Source organism: Enhydra lutris, unplaced genomic scaffold (genome assembly GCF_002288905.1).
Source record: "Enhydra lutris kenyoni isolate GAN:26980312 unplaced genomic scaffold, ASM228890v2 scaffoldscaffold62, whole genome shotgun sequence".
NCBI classification, from domain to species: Eukaryota; Metazoa; Chordata; class Mammalia; order Carnivora; family Mustelidae; genus Enhydra; species Enhydra lutris.
In genome coordinates, this window is record NW_019154146.1 from 16,132,724 (window position 1) to 16,147,475 (window position 14,752).

The window sequence follows — 14,752 nt, forward strand, 5'->3', positions numbered from 1 at the left end:
GCTTACAACCTTTGCTTACAATGCTAAATACACGATGTTCATTTGCCGCAGTACAAAACACACTTCCTATTTCCATGCAGGAAAATGAGGTTTTTCCCTCCCCCGGAGAAGTCCCGATTGCCCACATGAATGGGCAGTACTCCTCGTCTCATGAGGTGGATGTCACGCCAGGACATGAGTCAAAGGCAAATATTAGTGCACCAGATATTTGTAGTTTTTTCCTCTAATTTCAAATAAAACCTTGTGTTATGAATGAAAGTGCTTGTTTTGCTTTTCTCAACTGGCCTGGGACGAAGGAAGCATGGGGTGCTGCTGGTGAGTCAGGACTCTGGGGTGGTTTCTTTGGTTTGGCAGAATTTTCAAGGAAACGCTTATTTAGATGAGGAAGGCTGGCCAAGGGCTCTGTGAATCAGACAGGAGGTTATGAAATGAATGTGATGGTGTGAAGGATGTTCCTTCCAGAATGGCGCCCAAGCCCTACAAAAGGGCAAGTGCCTATTCCAAAATATGTACCTTTCTTATATGGAATTTAAAAAGCCCACAAATTCCTGAAATAGTTAAAGGACTTCTTCCACTCTTAATTATAGACCCAGCCCAAACAGTGGAACTAAAAGGAAAAAAGGTCACAGTAGAAAAGCTCGATTAGCAATAAGACTGGGTTGTTTTCTTTTGTATTTTCTCACCCATCCACGTCCTTTTCTGGTTTCAAGGCATTGAGGACTTTGTGGCTAAAGGAGCTCTCGGAGATCTGAAGGGCAAGGCCGTGTACTCTGGCGTCTTCATTAATCTTCAAGATTTCATCTATGATCTACAGAGGCGAAAAAACAAACCCCAAAATCAATACTATAAAATAAGACCCAATAAAAACAGTTTCATATAAAAAAAAAATAGATTCATAAAAATGCCTCGTTTCTTTTTCACTCCTTGTTGAAGGTGCTGTAAAGCAGAATGAAGAAAGTCTAATTTCTCTTTTCACCGTGTTTATAAGTTTTCAAAAGCGGCATGGCTGAATTTTAGGGACTTCTTTGTCTTTCTTACTGTCCCACTCCCTGCCACAACAGAACAAAACCAAACCAAACCAGACTCTGAGATACGCAGAGACAATTCCACGACTGTACTGGAGTGCAACACATTGCCAGCTTTCAGGGAGACCACGGGGCACAAGTCTCGGGCGTTCCAACCCGGCCCAGACAAGCCTATGTTTCAAACACAACGTGTTCACCAAAGTCTTCCCAACTGCCGCCCTCTAGAAGCCATCACTCGGGCCCTCAGGTCCCCTGGGCCTGAATGGACCCAGACAGCATTTCCAAAGGCTTGTGGTTGATAAATTCAAAGCACAGATATCTCCTTTTTATAGGAAATGCTAAAATAACTCACTATTTCTGAAAAAGACCGAAGTACAGCTTGGGAAGGTGATGTAAAAATGTAAAAGCTAACGAAGGCCTGGGTGTGTCCTTCCGTAAGAAATGCTCTGTCCTGTCTGTCTAGCTCTAATTCATGCCAGGAGATAACACATGGATTCATTTTACTTCACAATATTATTTGTTCCTAAGTAAAAGAGACACCAGCCCACGCATATGGGTCTCACTGTGAGCAGTGTTGCCTTCACCACCTGTTTCACCGTCTAGCAAAAAAATCACGGTGGTATTTCCACCTGGTGAGAAAGGAAAATGCTGTGATACACAAAAATCAAGAAAGGAAATTTTGTTCCATTCATTCACCAGGCTTTCATTCATTCAACAGACATTGCATGTTTTAAGTCCCTACTCTGTGCCAGTTCTGAGACAGGAAATACAGTTGTGAATAAAATGCCTGCCCTCCTGTAGTTTAGATTCTAGAGGGGAAGACAAGAGGGAAGAGGAAAAGTAATAATAATAATAGTAGTAGTATAATCTCTGGGTATGGCAAACGCTGGTAAAGAAAATGAAAGCAGACTAAGCTAGGTAAAGGGCTAACGGAGTAATGGTGGGTCAAGAGCCCAGAATGAAGTGAGGGGTCTGCTGTCACCTGTACTTGGGCTGTGGGAGATGCAACCACAAAATCTTAATAAATTAAGATCCTTCCTCTTTTCCAACAGAACAGTAACACCGCCATACAAATTTAGATTTACCAGAATGTCAAAGAAAAATAGGAAAGAGATGACTGTCAGAAAATAAGTCCGGGAATAAAAAAGTGAAGGCCTAGCAATACCGATGCAAACAACCCAAATGCAGACAACGGGTGTCCTTCTGCAAAGGGACAACAAATTTCTCGGCATTTGTTAATGCTGGTACATCAGGGGGTCAATATTTATCATATATCATAAAGGCAAGTGTGGCAGAAATGGTTTGCCCAGATATGGTTTCCCTTCTTCCTTAGTAATAAACTTTGGTTTTTAGGTGCCATAATGAATGGTTTAAGGCCACCTGGTGGAAAGACTGTATTTCCCAGCCTTCTTTGCTTCGTGGCGGAGCAATGAGGTTCAGGCCAATGACAGGGACGCATAACTGTGACTTTCAGGAACTGTTCCTGAAGGGAAGAGACTGGGAACCTGTCTTTTTTCCTTGTCCGGAATGCCTTTTACTTGCTGGTGACAAGAAGTCATTGAACTGAGCCCCATGATCTGGGAAAACAAGGAAGGTTAAAAAATCCTCCCCACTCTCTTGTGTACTGCAAAGAACCAGATCCAGGCCCTAAAAATGCCCATTCATTGTCTCATAAAAGATCAGGTGAACTACTTGCCTCCGCATCTGAGCAAAACGCAAACAAAATGTAAGTTTCCTTCCTTCCCCCAGGTTGCTAAACTTTGACCCACCCCTCACTTGGTTAGCAGACAACCTCTCCTGAGACGAATCTGGCCACAGGGTAAAACATTCTCTGACCTACTGTCCCATCAAGGTCCCCTCTCATCCCACTTTCTCACACCGGGTTCTCTGTAGCCTTCTCTACCCCGCTGTGTAAAAGAAAAACCCTTTTGGGGCACCTGAGTGGCTCAGTCGTTAAGCATCTGCCTTCGGCTTAGGTCATGATCCCAAGGTCCTGGGATAGAGCCCCACATCGGGCTCCCTGCTCAGTGGGAAGCCTGCTTCTCCCTCTCCCACTCCCCCTGCTTGTGTTCCCTTTCTCACTGTCTCTCTCTTCTGTCAAATAAATAAAATCTTAAAAAAAAAAAAAAAAAAGAAAAACCCTTTTGCCTACCTCTCAAAGGATTACAGATCTTAGATCTTACCATCAGAGTATACCCCCTATTGCAATACTCCTTTTGAATCATGTCTCTCCTTACTAAGTCTGGATTTATTTGGCACTGGCTAGAATATGGATGTGATATACAGGGTTGAATCTGCCATCTTGGATATGAGATAGCACAACAGACGATAGGACAGGAAGACTGAAGGAACCCAAGCTTCTGGTGCCTTTGTGATACCACCATACCAGCCTGCTTCCAAACTTACTGACCTAAGAGAAAAATAAACTTGTCTTATTTCCTCTTCTGTTATTCAAAGTTTTCCATCACTGGCAGTCAAATAAATCCTCACTGCCACAGCCCGTCTGAAGAAAAGCTAGCCACAGGACCAAACGCTAGCACGGCCCGGGGTCTGGTTTCCTCACCACTACTTGTGGGCGTGGCTGCTTCTCCCAAGCTTGACACGATACCTGCAAAGGCTATTATTCCCAGAACATTTGCCTGCAAAGGACGTTGAAGATGATCTCATTCTATTCCTTTATTTTATTTGTTGGAGGCCACGGCACGGTTGGAGTCGTGGATCAAACCAGGCACTGACTTGTGTCTCCTTTAAAGTCCAGACGACTTGATAAGGGGTTAAGGACAGGAAAGTTGAGTAACACTGAGAAAGGGTCTATGCTCTGTGTCGTGAGCTTGCCTATGTGACTTCCCACACGTTCTCCCTACAGAAGGGAACAATGTGGTCAGGGTCATAAATTCTTAGTTGGTCCTTGTTGTTCCTGTACTTCCCATAACCCACTCCCTGGTTGATTGTAACTTCTTGTATCAATAGTAGCTAACGGCATTAGCCATGATTACGTGGCATCACGAGATTTGTAGTAAGAACTTGCGGTTATCTGACTAGATACTGATGTATTACTCCTTCTATTGTGGTCTGCCTTATAAATGCTTGTAAGATGTGGAATAAAATCAGCACTGCTGGACATCCTCCCAGTGCTCCTCCTGCCCCCATCTCTCTGCTTCTCCAGTTCTTTTCTTCACCCTCTTACCCTCACGTTCCTGGTCGATTTGTCGCGCAGCCGTGACATTTATTGATCAGGGAACTGTGACACTGAGAAGCTGAAGGAATGGCCAAGGTCAAACAACTGGTCAGGAAAGAGCAAATCCAGAACTAGCCCTCCAGACCCCGGCAGCCAGACAATCGCCACTGGATGCTACTGCTGCCGCCGCCAAAAAGCACAACCCAAGTCACTAAGCCCAGCTCCGTCCTTCAACAGAAACATGTACTGAGGGACAAACAGATCAAGGAGCATTTCCACTAGAAGGAGAAGTGGCCTCTTCCCTCTAAGAACTCAGTCACAAGCAAAGACTGAACTTTTCCAACGACAACTAAGAGATGTTAACAGGTATATGATGTCTAAAGGGAGAAGCACCCTGTGTTCAAGTGCCCGTGGTACTTACCTCGGCCTCGCTGCTATCTGGAGGAAGGCAAATGTGAGTGATGTTCAGACCAGCCTGTGAAAGGAACACAACGTTATTCTGTCGCCGTGAGAGAATGAAGCGTCAAACACATAGGACGAATTTGTAGAATTCAATAATCCTCACCTCTTCCGCCAAATTCTGGTTTATTTCCTGCATCAAGTTATCATCACCTGCCTAAGGAGATGGGAGCAAGAAGGAGAATGTAACAGCAACAAAAATATCTTGAAAAAGCACAAAACGTAATACAGAGATGAATTTTATGATGATAAATTATCCAGTTTATTAGAAAGAGAAGGAAATACAGGCTCTAATTATTCACAGAAGGAGACTAAGAGCTGGTATTTATTCACATGTCAGTATCTCAGCTTTCACATTATGTTACTTTAAAAAAAGTGAGAGCCCTCCTAAGGCTCGAGTGGCCACCCAGCCGGCACCCCTCTCTAAACGAGGACACCTGAGACAGGGCTCTAGGTGGCCTGCCCGGAGCTGGAAGCTGTCAGTAAGTAGAATCCTGGGAACTCCAGGCTCAGGCCACTCTTCTTTCTACCCTTCTCGCTTGCCTGTCTTTGCAGAGGGTATGGAGACAACCCCCAAGAATGCGAGTGACCTGAGCACGGCTCCAGTCTCGAAAATCACAGTGCCGCTGGGACACCAGGCCGCTCTCCTGACACCTTCCCTGTGGCCCACCTGCTGTGCTGTGTGAGCTTCCAGGTGTGGCTCCCCTCCTGACTGTCCTCTCACCCCAGGGGGGCGCCAATAAGGAGGGCGAACGGCACCAACTACTGTTGGGAACAAAGGGGCCGCAGCCATGAGATGGGACAGGAAATGCAAGTCCTTCTGACACGTATTGATGTCTGGCCCTTAGCACCTATGGCAGGCTTTAGCAGGTTTCGCAGTAGCTCACTAAGTACCATGCCTCCCCACACACCTGCCTTCCACAGAAGCAAAGGGGGGAACTTTGCCCCTTCTCACGTTCAAGTCACATCTGATAGGCATCTCTGAGCACATATGGACACAGTATGTCCATATAACCGCACGGAGGTGGGTGCCTACCTCCTCACTTCTCAAAGCTACTCACACCCAGGGGAGAAAGACTCATAAAAGACCCACCCAGGCAGGGAGGGAACTAACCAGTAACCTGGCAGGAGCAAAATGACCAAAGGAAGAGGGACCCGACAGTATTTCCATCTCTGCCCTCTCCTCCCTGTTAAGACCGCTTCTGTGACAAGAGATACCCTGGTCTTCCGTACATGATTCTCTTCTTCATTGAAAAGCATCCTCAAAGAACAGCACCTTACCTGAATAATAGCAAGCACCGGCTTAAAGGTAGGATTTTTTTCTTGCAATAAACTCAGAACCTCTTTTGAATTCCGAATGACTTCTCTGCATTGAGAAAGAAAAGACAACCCACAGTCATGTCTTTGTTAATGACTAGAAAGGACCGATTCAACACATTTTCCTAGAAAGCTCGTTACTGTAAGTGAAAATAGACGACAGAAGGACGCGCTTCAAGAGTGGGAGGTGTGGTGACGAGGGGCGGGATAAGCATCCTGAAGTACAACACAGCGTAAACTGTGACCATCTGATTTTAAAAATAAGCAGAGGCATGCAAACGAGCTGTTAACAATTATTTTCCTGGGGTGAATTCTCCTGTATTTTTCAAGTTGACTATAATGCAAACATTTTACTTCTTTTTAAATAATCCCCTTCCTCCACCCACATCCGTCCCTAGGGGTTCCTATGGGGACTGCAAACATTGGTGCCAGGAGGGTAGCAGAGACTGGGGAGGGGGCTTGCTGTCAGACAAATCCCAGGGCCCGGTATTCAAAGGAATGTGAAGGGAGTGGGAGGGGAAGAAAACAGAGGGGAAGGGAGGGTCAGGCTGGGGAGTAGGGATAGAAAAGGGAAGTGGGGGAAGGGACGGGGGATGGGAACAGAAACGCTAGGGCTGCATCAGAATTGGATATGCTCCCCAGGCCTCTCAGGGAGAGAGCCTGTCACTCCTCAGAACTCCCCACCACCCAAATCTGCATTTGGACTTTCCTAAAAGCCCCAGCTGATGCCACTGCCACCTTGGTAACACTGGGAGGAGGCAAGGAGCATCAGCCCAGGAAGGGCAGACCCAGCTGATGTACGAGCCACAGGCTCCTCCTGCGGACTTCTGGGCTGAGCGATTTCAGACTCCTTCACTCCCATCGCTGTGACATGGGCCTCCCGTGCATATGAAGTTGGCTTTTCTTCTCTCAGGATAATAGACAAAAGGATCAGCCAAGGCAGTACCTAGGCCCCATGTTAAGACCGTCTTTAAATTTTGTCTTCTAGGGGCGCCTGAGTGGCTCAGTGGGTTAAGCCTCTGCTTTCGGCTCAGGTCATGATCTCAGGGTCCTGGGATCCAGGCCCGCATCGGGCTCTCTGCTCAGCGGGAAGCCTGCTTCCTCCTCTCTCTCGGCCTGCCTCTCTGCCTACTTGTGATCTCTCTCTCTGTCAAATAAATAAATAAAATCTTAAAAAAAATTTTTTTTTGTCTTCTATCTCTGATAAGGTCTTAGAGGCACCAAACAGCTTCCAGAAACTACAAGGTGAATTTCCAGGCAGAGAGCATCAGTTCAGTAACCGGCTGAGGTTTTGGAAAAAGGCACTGCTCAGCTTCGCCGGGTTTTCAAAGATGCTGATGAGTGTCCTGGGGGAGGCGCTCTTGAGCAGGTAGATGGAAAGAGAGCTGTGCTCAGGAGATACCCAAAGGCTCCAAAACTCCACCAGGAGGAGCCGTCCCACCTGACACTGGGCTACCAGAGACAGAACAGGGAGGCATGCACACATACATGACCTGCAAAGATTTTCGTGTCTTGTTCCTGAACACCTAGACGAAGCAACTTAATTCTGCAAGAAATGACTGTATTATTGCGTTGGATACACGAGACTACGTGCAAGTTTACAAGCTGCCTTATAAGTGAGCACTAAAGTCGCCTGTCCAATAATGTGTGGCTGAGGGCCTCAAGCTATGCAGTTTCTCTGTCTTTCATGACTGCTAATTTGGGCCGAGGGGGTCCTTATTTCTGCCTGGTTCCCTAAAAGTCACTGGAACATAGGTCCCCAGTGGTTTTTGGCAATATGCACAAACAGCACTGGGGGAGCCTGGTAAGAAGCAAACTTTCTGTGCCTCACTCCAGAAAGTCGGGAGTTGGCAGGGCTGGGTGTGGCCCAGGAACGTGCATTTCCAACAAGGAGCCACGGAGCTCCGAGGTGTGGGTAAAGGGGACTAGCCAAGCACCAGGATGTGGGCCTCCCATGGACCTACACCATCAGTTTACTGAGTCTCAGACCAACTCCAAGAGCCTCATCTGCGAAAAAGGGTGTCCTGTGGCTACCCTAGAACACTAAAAATTACTCGTTTGACAGCAACAGTTTTCCCAAAAACTCTTCATAACCTTGACCACCCCTCAATGAAGTGAAGGGACCAAACACTTCCATAAAACACAAACCTGTCACCAACGAAGCTAACAGAGCTAATTCTCCCCATTCTTTGGAGTTACTCGTGATTCCTACAGGGAAAAGCAAAGTTACCATGAAAGCAGTCACCAGGCTCAATTGATCTAAAAAGTAGGATAAATGTTTCTAATCAGATTTTCTCACTCCTGGGAAAAAAGCAGCCTTGTCAATTTCCTGCTAGAAGGAATGCCTGCCTGACTCTCCCACCAGGCCACCAGGCCGCCAAATGTAACCAAAATTCAGAACTTCATTACTGAAGAACATTGTCGAATTTACAATAATGTAACTAGTAGCTTAAAGTATCAACCACTGGAAAAGACTTCAATTACCTCCATTTTGACCTTTAACTTTCTAATTGAGGAAATTCTTCCTTCCGGCTTATCTCTTACCTCAGGCAAAAGACTTGGAAGGCAAAGCGTCCCTAGACGGGGGTGGGGGTGGGGGGGACATGACGCAGACTACCCCCTCAAGCAGTAAGGGCAGCCCTGAGCCAGCAAGACCCTACCCAGGATGGACCCCAAGACAATGACCCGAGCTCTACTGCCCACCCTGACTGTGCCCACCAACCTCAGTCCCACATTTTCCTTATATAAACCTGGAAGTATCCTCAGCACTTGGGAGACTGTCTTTGAGAGGTTAGTCCGCTATCTTCCTGGTGTTGGCCTCACTGAAATAAATTTCCTTCTTGTCTCACTCCTTGTCTCTCTGCCTCTGGATTTTGTCAGTGGTTAAAGAGCTGAACCTGCTGCTTGGGACCTTCAGACATAGGTGCTCTTGCACATCAGCAGCTGAGTTACATACCACTGACTCCATGGACAGGCTGGTCTCCCTCTGGCTGGGAAATAATGTGTTCACTGGGCAGAAGAAGGCTGTTGGAATAATGACCTCATTTCTCAGTCTCCCTTGCAGCTAACTGAGGCCACACGAGAGACTCAGAGGCAGCCGTAAGGTTATTTAAAACTACGGACTTAAGTACATCCCTGAGCGCAGAGCCACTTTATTTCAAAGGGAAAAGAGGTACCAGTGTGCACAGAGCACCGAAATTTCCAAAACAGCGTCTTCCAAAGACTGCCATCAGTATTCCGAGAAAGAGCGCAGGCTGAAAGCACCAGCCAGAGCAGCTTAATAAATCGACAGCCCTGGTAATTTAGTGGATACATTCAGTACAATAGTAACAGTAGTACTGACACAACTGATGTCGGCTTGGATGACTGGGCACTTCCTATGAACACTTCCAAGCATTTTCCTCTTTAATCGAATTCGGAGCATGAGCTACACCTGGCATCCGGCTAGAGAGCTCAGGTCCCTGTTTCCCCTGTAGCTCAATGGGCTCATGACACTAACCGCTGGCCAACGAGGCTGTGAGCTGTAGCCAAAAGGATGGAAGGAACGTGCAGCGAAAAGAAAGATACAGGAGCACCCCGGGCCCCTCTCCCTCTTGCTGCCTTTTACCCAGAGTTGGAGCAGGAAGCAAAGATCACAGGGTCATCATCCCACCTTCCCTGTCTGCCTCCCTCTGGACAGTAACGTCCACAACACTTGGGGGTATTTTTATTAAAGCAGCCTCGCTCGTTTCCTATTTATGCATAGGCCTGAGCTGGGAGCTTTAATCTTATTTGCTGTTTCACCCAATTTCAGATAGAAAAGGAAAGAGAGACCACTGTTTTACAAACCACTAAGGAAGAAAACCAGCTGGCAGTTAAACTATGGCACCATCTTTTCTTCACAGATTGTGGATTCTGTGAGTACTGAATGTAGATATTTTTTGTTTGCCATAAACCACTCATATGAGCATAAAAAGTAAAACTACCAAACTGAAATAGTCCTAAAACTTCTTCACATTCAGGATAGGACTCTTCTGAGTGTCTTTTTTTTTTTTTTTTTTTAAAGAACATTTAATTTAAGTGATCTCCATACCCAATGTGGGGCTTGAACTCATGACCCCGAGATCAAGAGTCACATGCTCCTGGGACAAAGCCAGCCAGGTACCCCCTGAGTGACTTCTTTGATCTAAGTGTCCTGATGGCAGTTTCTCTCCCTTCCCCAAAAATATCACCCTTGTGCCATCAAGTGTGTTAGTGATGTGTCATTTTTTGAAAAACTGTATCACTTCTATCCCTGTGGTTTTCCTTACATTCCTGACACCCATTCTGTAAGTTTTAATATTAGCATTTTCTCAATTCTACCAGATATCAATGGACAGATGTCAGACAACATTTCATTTCCTAAAACAGGCCTTCCATGACTTGTTAATGGAACTATTGGGGGTTATTTGGAGGAAATGAGAGGTCATTATGCTTTTGAGGCAGCTTACTCATTCACTTTTCTGGTATATGTCCATGAAAAAAAAAAAAAAAACTAACATACACGGATTTGCGGATGTCTATCCTAGGTGACTTCTAGCTAGGCCCACCTCCCCTCCTTCCTCTAAGCCCTGGGGGAATCTCTCCGAGGACAGTTTTGTCAGATGACACACATAAGTCAATTAAGTTACGATATGCACAGCCCAGGTTCCCATGGGTACTGGCGATGACAACAGGAGATGACTGTTCACATGGCCAACAGTAATTGTCAGACACAATTGATTAAAAGACTAGTTTTGGAGATATTAAAAAATATGCCTCTTAGAATCAGCAGAGTATAGTGATGTCCATAACAACTTTTGAAGCTGGTGATGATGGTTCCCCTTTCATATATGAACAGAGATCAAACAGCTTGCCCCAATTCTCATATCTAGTAAGTACTGGAGTCATATTGCAAAGCAAGGCACCTAGCCCTTAACCATAATCCTATGAAGCAGCAAATCACTGTACAAACCTTCCCTTTGTAGTTCAGAACACGAGTACAGGATTAAGAATAGATTTTGCACTTTTAAATGGTTAGAAACATCAAAAGAGTAATATTTTGTAGCATGTGAATATTATAGGAAATTCAAATGTCAGTATCCATAAAGAAAATTGGCTTTTGTCAGTAGAACACTATGAAAATGTTTTTTTTTTTTTTCTCACATAAAAGCGCCTACAAAATAGTTTCTGTTTTGCCTATTGGCCTGGAAAACCTAAACTATTTACTGTCTAGTCCTTTGCAGAACTGCTAACACCTGGCTTAGAATGCTCAAAAAATAACTTATAAACAATAGCCAATATTTGTGGAGGCCCTGCTATGACAGTTCCTGGATTATGCATTTTATATATGTTCTCTCTTTCCATAACCCTTTGAGGTCAACTACCCCCCCCCACCTCCCCACTCCGCGCAGGAATTGAGATCACCCTTCCCTCCTCAGTGTCAGCAGGAGCCTGACCCAGGCCCCCACTGACCATCCTGCTCATCTCTAAATCAGGTAGTGAAAAGAACATTCATGAATACAATCCATAAATGAACCCGTGTTGAGTGATGCATTCACCCATCATGTCACAAGTGTCCACCCTACACATGGCCCTCTTTCCAGGAGGAAGGATCCAGCAGTGAACAAGAGACAAGGGCCCTGGCCCCACAGAGCTTTCACTCCAGGGAGGTGGGGGGACACAGGCAATAAATGCACAGGAAAGTTCCGGGTAGCTCTAAGCTACCCAGAAAATAAGAGGGTGAGGGGGTGGTGGTTTCTGCCTCCCATACCGCCTCCCAACCCACTAAGGCGAGCTCGGCTGTATCCTGGTGAAATTCTCATGACCGAAAAGGCATAAAGGAGCTCCTGCTTTCTGGAGGAAGGCAGGATAAACTAAGCAGAAGGCTCCTTAGAGTCACCGGCCACATCATAAAAGGCTTTGGAAAAAGAGGAGGTAAAGGCAATTACTTTTACAAAGAGGGACGGAAGGAAAAGGAAGAGGATGTGAATGGATGGAGAACAGCCTACTCAGGGTCATGGCCACCCGGAACCGGGGGCAGGCAAGGGCTTTCCCGGCACCTCCAGGCTTGCCCTGAGTGCTTCACTCCACAGGTTTAGTTCCCCGGCGAACCCACTCCTCCAGGAAGGGCCATTCAACCTCTTCCTGCCCTCTCTCCCAGGCAGGGGTGAGGAGAGGGTACAGGCGGGGGAGGAGAGGCGCGAGTGGCATCTCCGGTGGGGGGGGGGGGGGGGTTGGGGAAAAGGCTGGGCTCAGGACTCCCACAGTTCACTTCTGGGTCGGGCGAGAACTTTCCATTCGCAGCGGCGCTGGGGACCCCTGGCCCCGCCCATGCAGCGATGGGGGCAGGCGTGGGCCCGACTCCTCGCCCGCATTCGGCCTGTGGTCAGGTGGGCCCGGCTGCACGTTAACGCGCCCAGAAGATGATTATGTAACCGAAGCAAGCAGGCATTCCCACCCGCAGGAGGCTGCGGCGACGCGGGACGCGGGGGACCGCGCAGGTAGGCGCGGGCGCCGGGCCTAGGGCTCCTCTCCCCGGCCCGCGCCGGCATCTCGTGCCCGCCCCAGCCACCGCCCCTGCTCCGCCCCGCTCCCGCGCTCCGCCCCCTTCCCGCCCGCCCTGCCGCGCCGCGCCGCGCCGCGCCCCGCGCCGTTGCATCAGAGCCGGCCGGGGTGGCGCACGTGGAGCGGGCCGCGCGGGCCGGGGGTGCCGCACCCGCCCCGGATGCCCGCGCCCACGCGATCCCCGCCCTGGGCCAGTCCCGGGGCCCGCACGCGCTCCCGCCCGGCGAGGCCCGCCCTCCCCGCCCCCCACCGCCGCCGGGCGCCCCGAACAAGTTAGCACCAAGCACTCCCGAGCCGGAGCCCCGCGAAGCACCCGCGGGCCCCCCCCCAACCCAGGACCCCGCCGAGACCGGAGCGCCCCGGACGCCCCACCTCCTGCGTCCGCGGCCCCCGGAGCGGCAGCGAGCCCCGGACACTCACCTGACGAGCGAGTGCCGGGCCGGGGGCGCCTGGCTGCCCTGGCCGCGGCTGCTCCCGACCTGGGCGTCCCGCAGCCGCCGCTGCCCAAGCAGGCCCTCCCCGCCGCCACAGCCGCCGCCGCCGCCGCTGCTGCTGGCGCGACAGGGCGCTCGGAGGCGGAGCGGCGGGCCCGGGGGCCGCGGCGGACCGCGAAGCCGGCGCAGGAAGGGCGGCAGGCGCGCGCTCATGGCGCGGGGACGCGGGCGGGCCGGGCGAGGCGGCTGCGGCGGGCTGGGCGGAGACGGGGCTGCGCAGCGCGGGGACGCGGCGGCGTGAGGCTCCTCCGGGGGGCGGCGGGGCGGGCGCCGGGCAGGGAGCCGGCGCGCGGGTAACGGGCCGGTGGCGGGAAGGACCAGGACCTGCCTCCCGAGCCGGCGCGGGGAGCCCCTAGGGGGCACTGCACCTAGAGGCCGTGACGTGGAGAGGGCGGGGGCCTGCGGGGCGCGCGGCCGGTCCTAGTGGCCCCGCCGTCGGAGGCAGGCTTTCCGGCGCTGCATCGCGGCTGGAAATTGGCCGAGAGGTAGCAGGCGGGGGAGGGTGAGGCATCGGGGTGGGCTCCGGTCCAGCCCAGCGACAGTACCTCCTCCCTTTTGCCGAAGATGCTGACGCTGCCCTGCCCAGGTGTGAGTCCGCTTCCTGGAAGGCCCCTTGGCTGAGCCTCCCGGCGCCGATAAGGGCCTTGGATGTTTTAGGCTGCAGGTGGTCTAGCCTTGAAGGATGTGTGGGTCTTGGAGTTCAGAGGCTGATTTGTAGCCTTGGGCGGGTTAATCTCTGTGAACCTCAGCTGCCTTCCCAGTTAAAACGAGATTATCCTGGTTTATAATCTTAGCAGGATTATAAATCCCAAGTAAAGCGGGAATAAAACGAGTCCAAGCTACAAAGAGGGGTTTTCCAGTAGCTGAGCCTTGCTGGAGTGACATTTCCTTTAATTCTAATCAATGTGCAGCTCTCTCTGGAGTCATGATGGGGTTACCTGCTGAGAAACTGACCCTAAATTGAAACCATGTAAACTGAAAACGCATTGAATGCACCTGATTTACTGAACATCACAGATTAGCCTAGCCTAACTTAAATGTGCTCAGAATGCTTACTGTAGCTAGAGTTGGGCAAAACCATCTAACACAGAGTCTGTTTTATAATAGTGTTGAATATCTCGTGTATCTTATTGAATGTTGTGCTAAGAGTGGAAGAAAGAGTGGTTATATGGGTATAGCTTGGTTGTGGGTATGTGGGTTGTTTACCCTTTGACCACGTGGCTGACTGGGGGGCCCCTCTGGCTCCAGACCTGCCTAGAATCAGGAGAGTATACTGCTGTGTATTGATAGCCCAGGGAAAGAGAATAAATCGGTTGCAGTTTGGTTTCTGCTGAATGCTGATTGCTTTCACACCATCGTAAAGGGGAAAATCATAAGTTGAACAGTCGTAAGTCAGAGACTGTCTGTAATGTGTTGAATATTGTACTGACTTTGATTCTGAGGGAAATGGGTCCAGAGAGGTCAGTTGTATCATTGACAGAGCTGGAGATTTGCCTGAGTCAAATGATCATGTTCTTAATCTTTGTTTTTAATCCCATTTATTTATTTGAGAGAGAGAGCAGGAGCAGGGGGAGAGGGAGAGGGAGAAACGGACTCCTGCTGAGCAGCAAGGCGGGGGGGGGGGGGGGGGGGGGGGGGGGGGGGGGCAAGATCAAATGAGCTAGGCAAGGTTAGTGGGGCTAGAGTTGGGCGAGGGAGAGGGGAGTAGAACGGAG

The 14,752-nt window shown here is 49.5% G+C and overlaps 1 protein-coding gene across 2 annotated transcripts in view; it reads right to left on the reverse strand.

Moving 5' to 3' along the window:
* The window catches only part of LOC111158692 (methylenetetrahydrofolate dehydrogenase (NADP+ dependent) 1 like), a 185,219-nt gene extending 172,029 nt beyond the window's left edge, over window positions 1-13,190 (reverse strand). For both annotated transcript variants that reach the window (XM_022520898.1, XM_022520899.1), the window contains exons 1-5: window positions 12,964-13,190; window positions 5,944-6,028; window positions 4,769-4,819; window positions 4,625-4,678; window positions 684-808 (exon numbers count right to left, since the gene is read on the reverse strand). In XM_022520898.1, coding sequence (XP_022376606.1) covers window positions 684-808; window positions 4,625-4,678; window positions 4,769-4,819; window positions 5,944-6,028; window positions 12,964-13,190 — 542 coding nt within the window. The remainder of the gene's footprint in view (window positions 1-683; window positions 809-4,624; window positions 4,679-4,768; window positions 4,820-5,943; window positions 6,029-12,963) is intronic.
* Window positions 13,191-14,752: the final 1,562 nt, after the last annotated feature.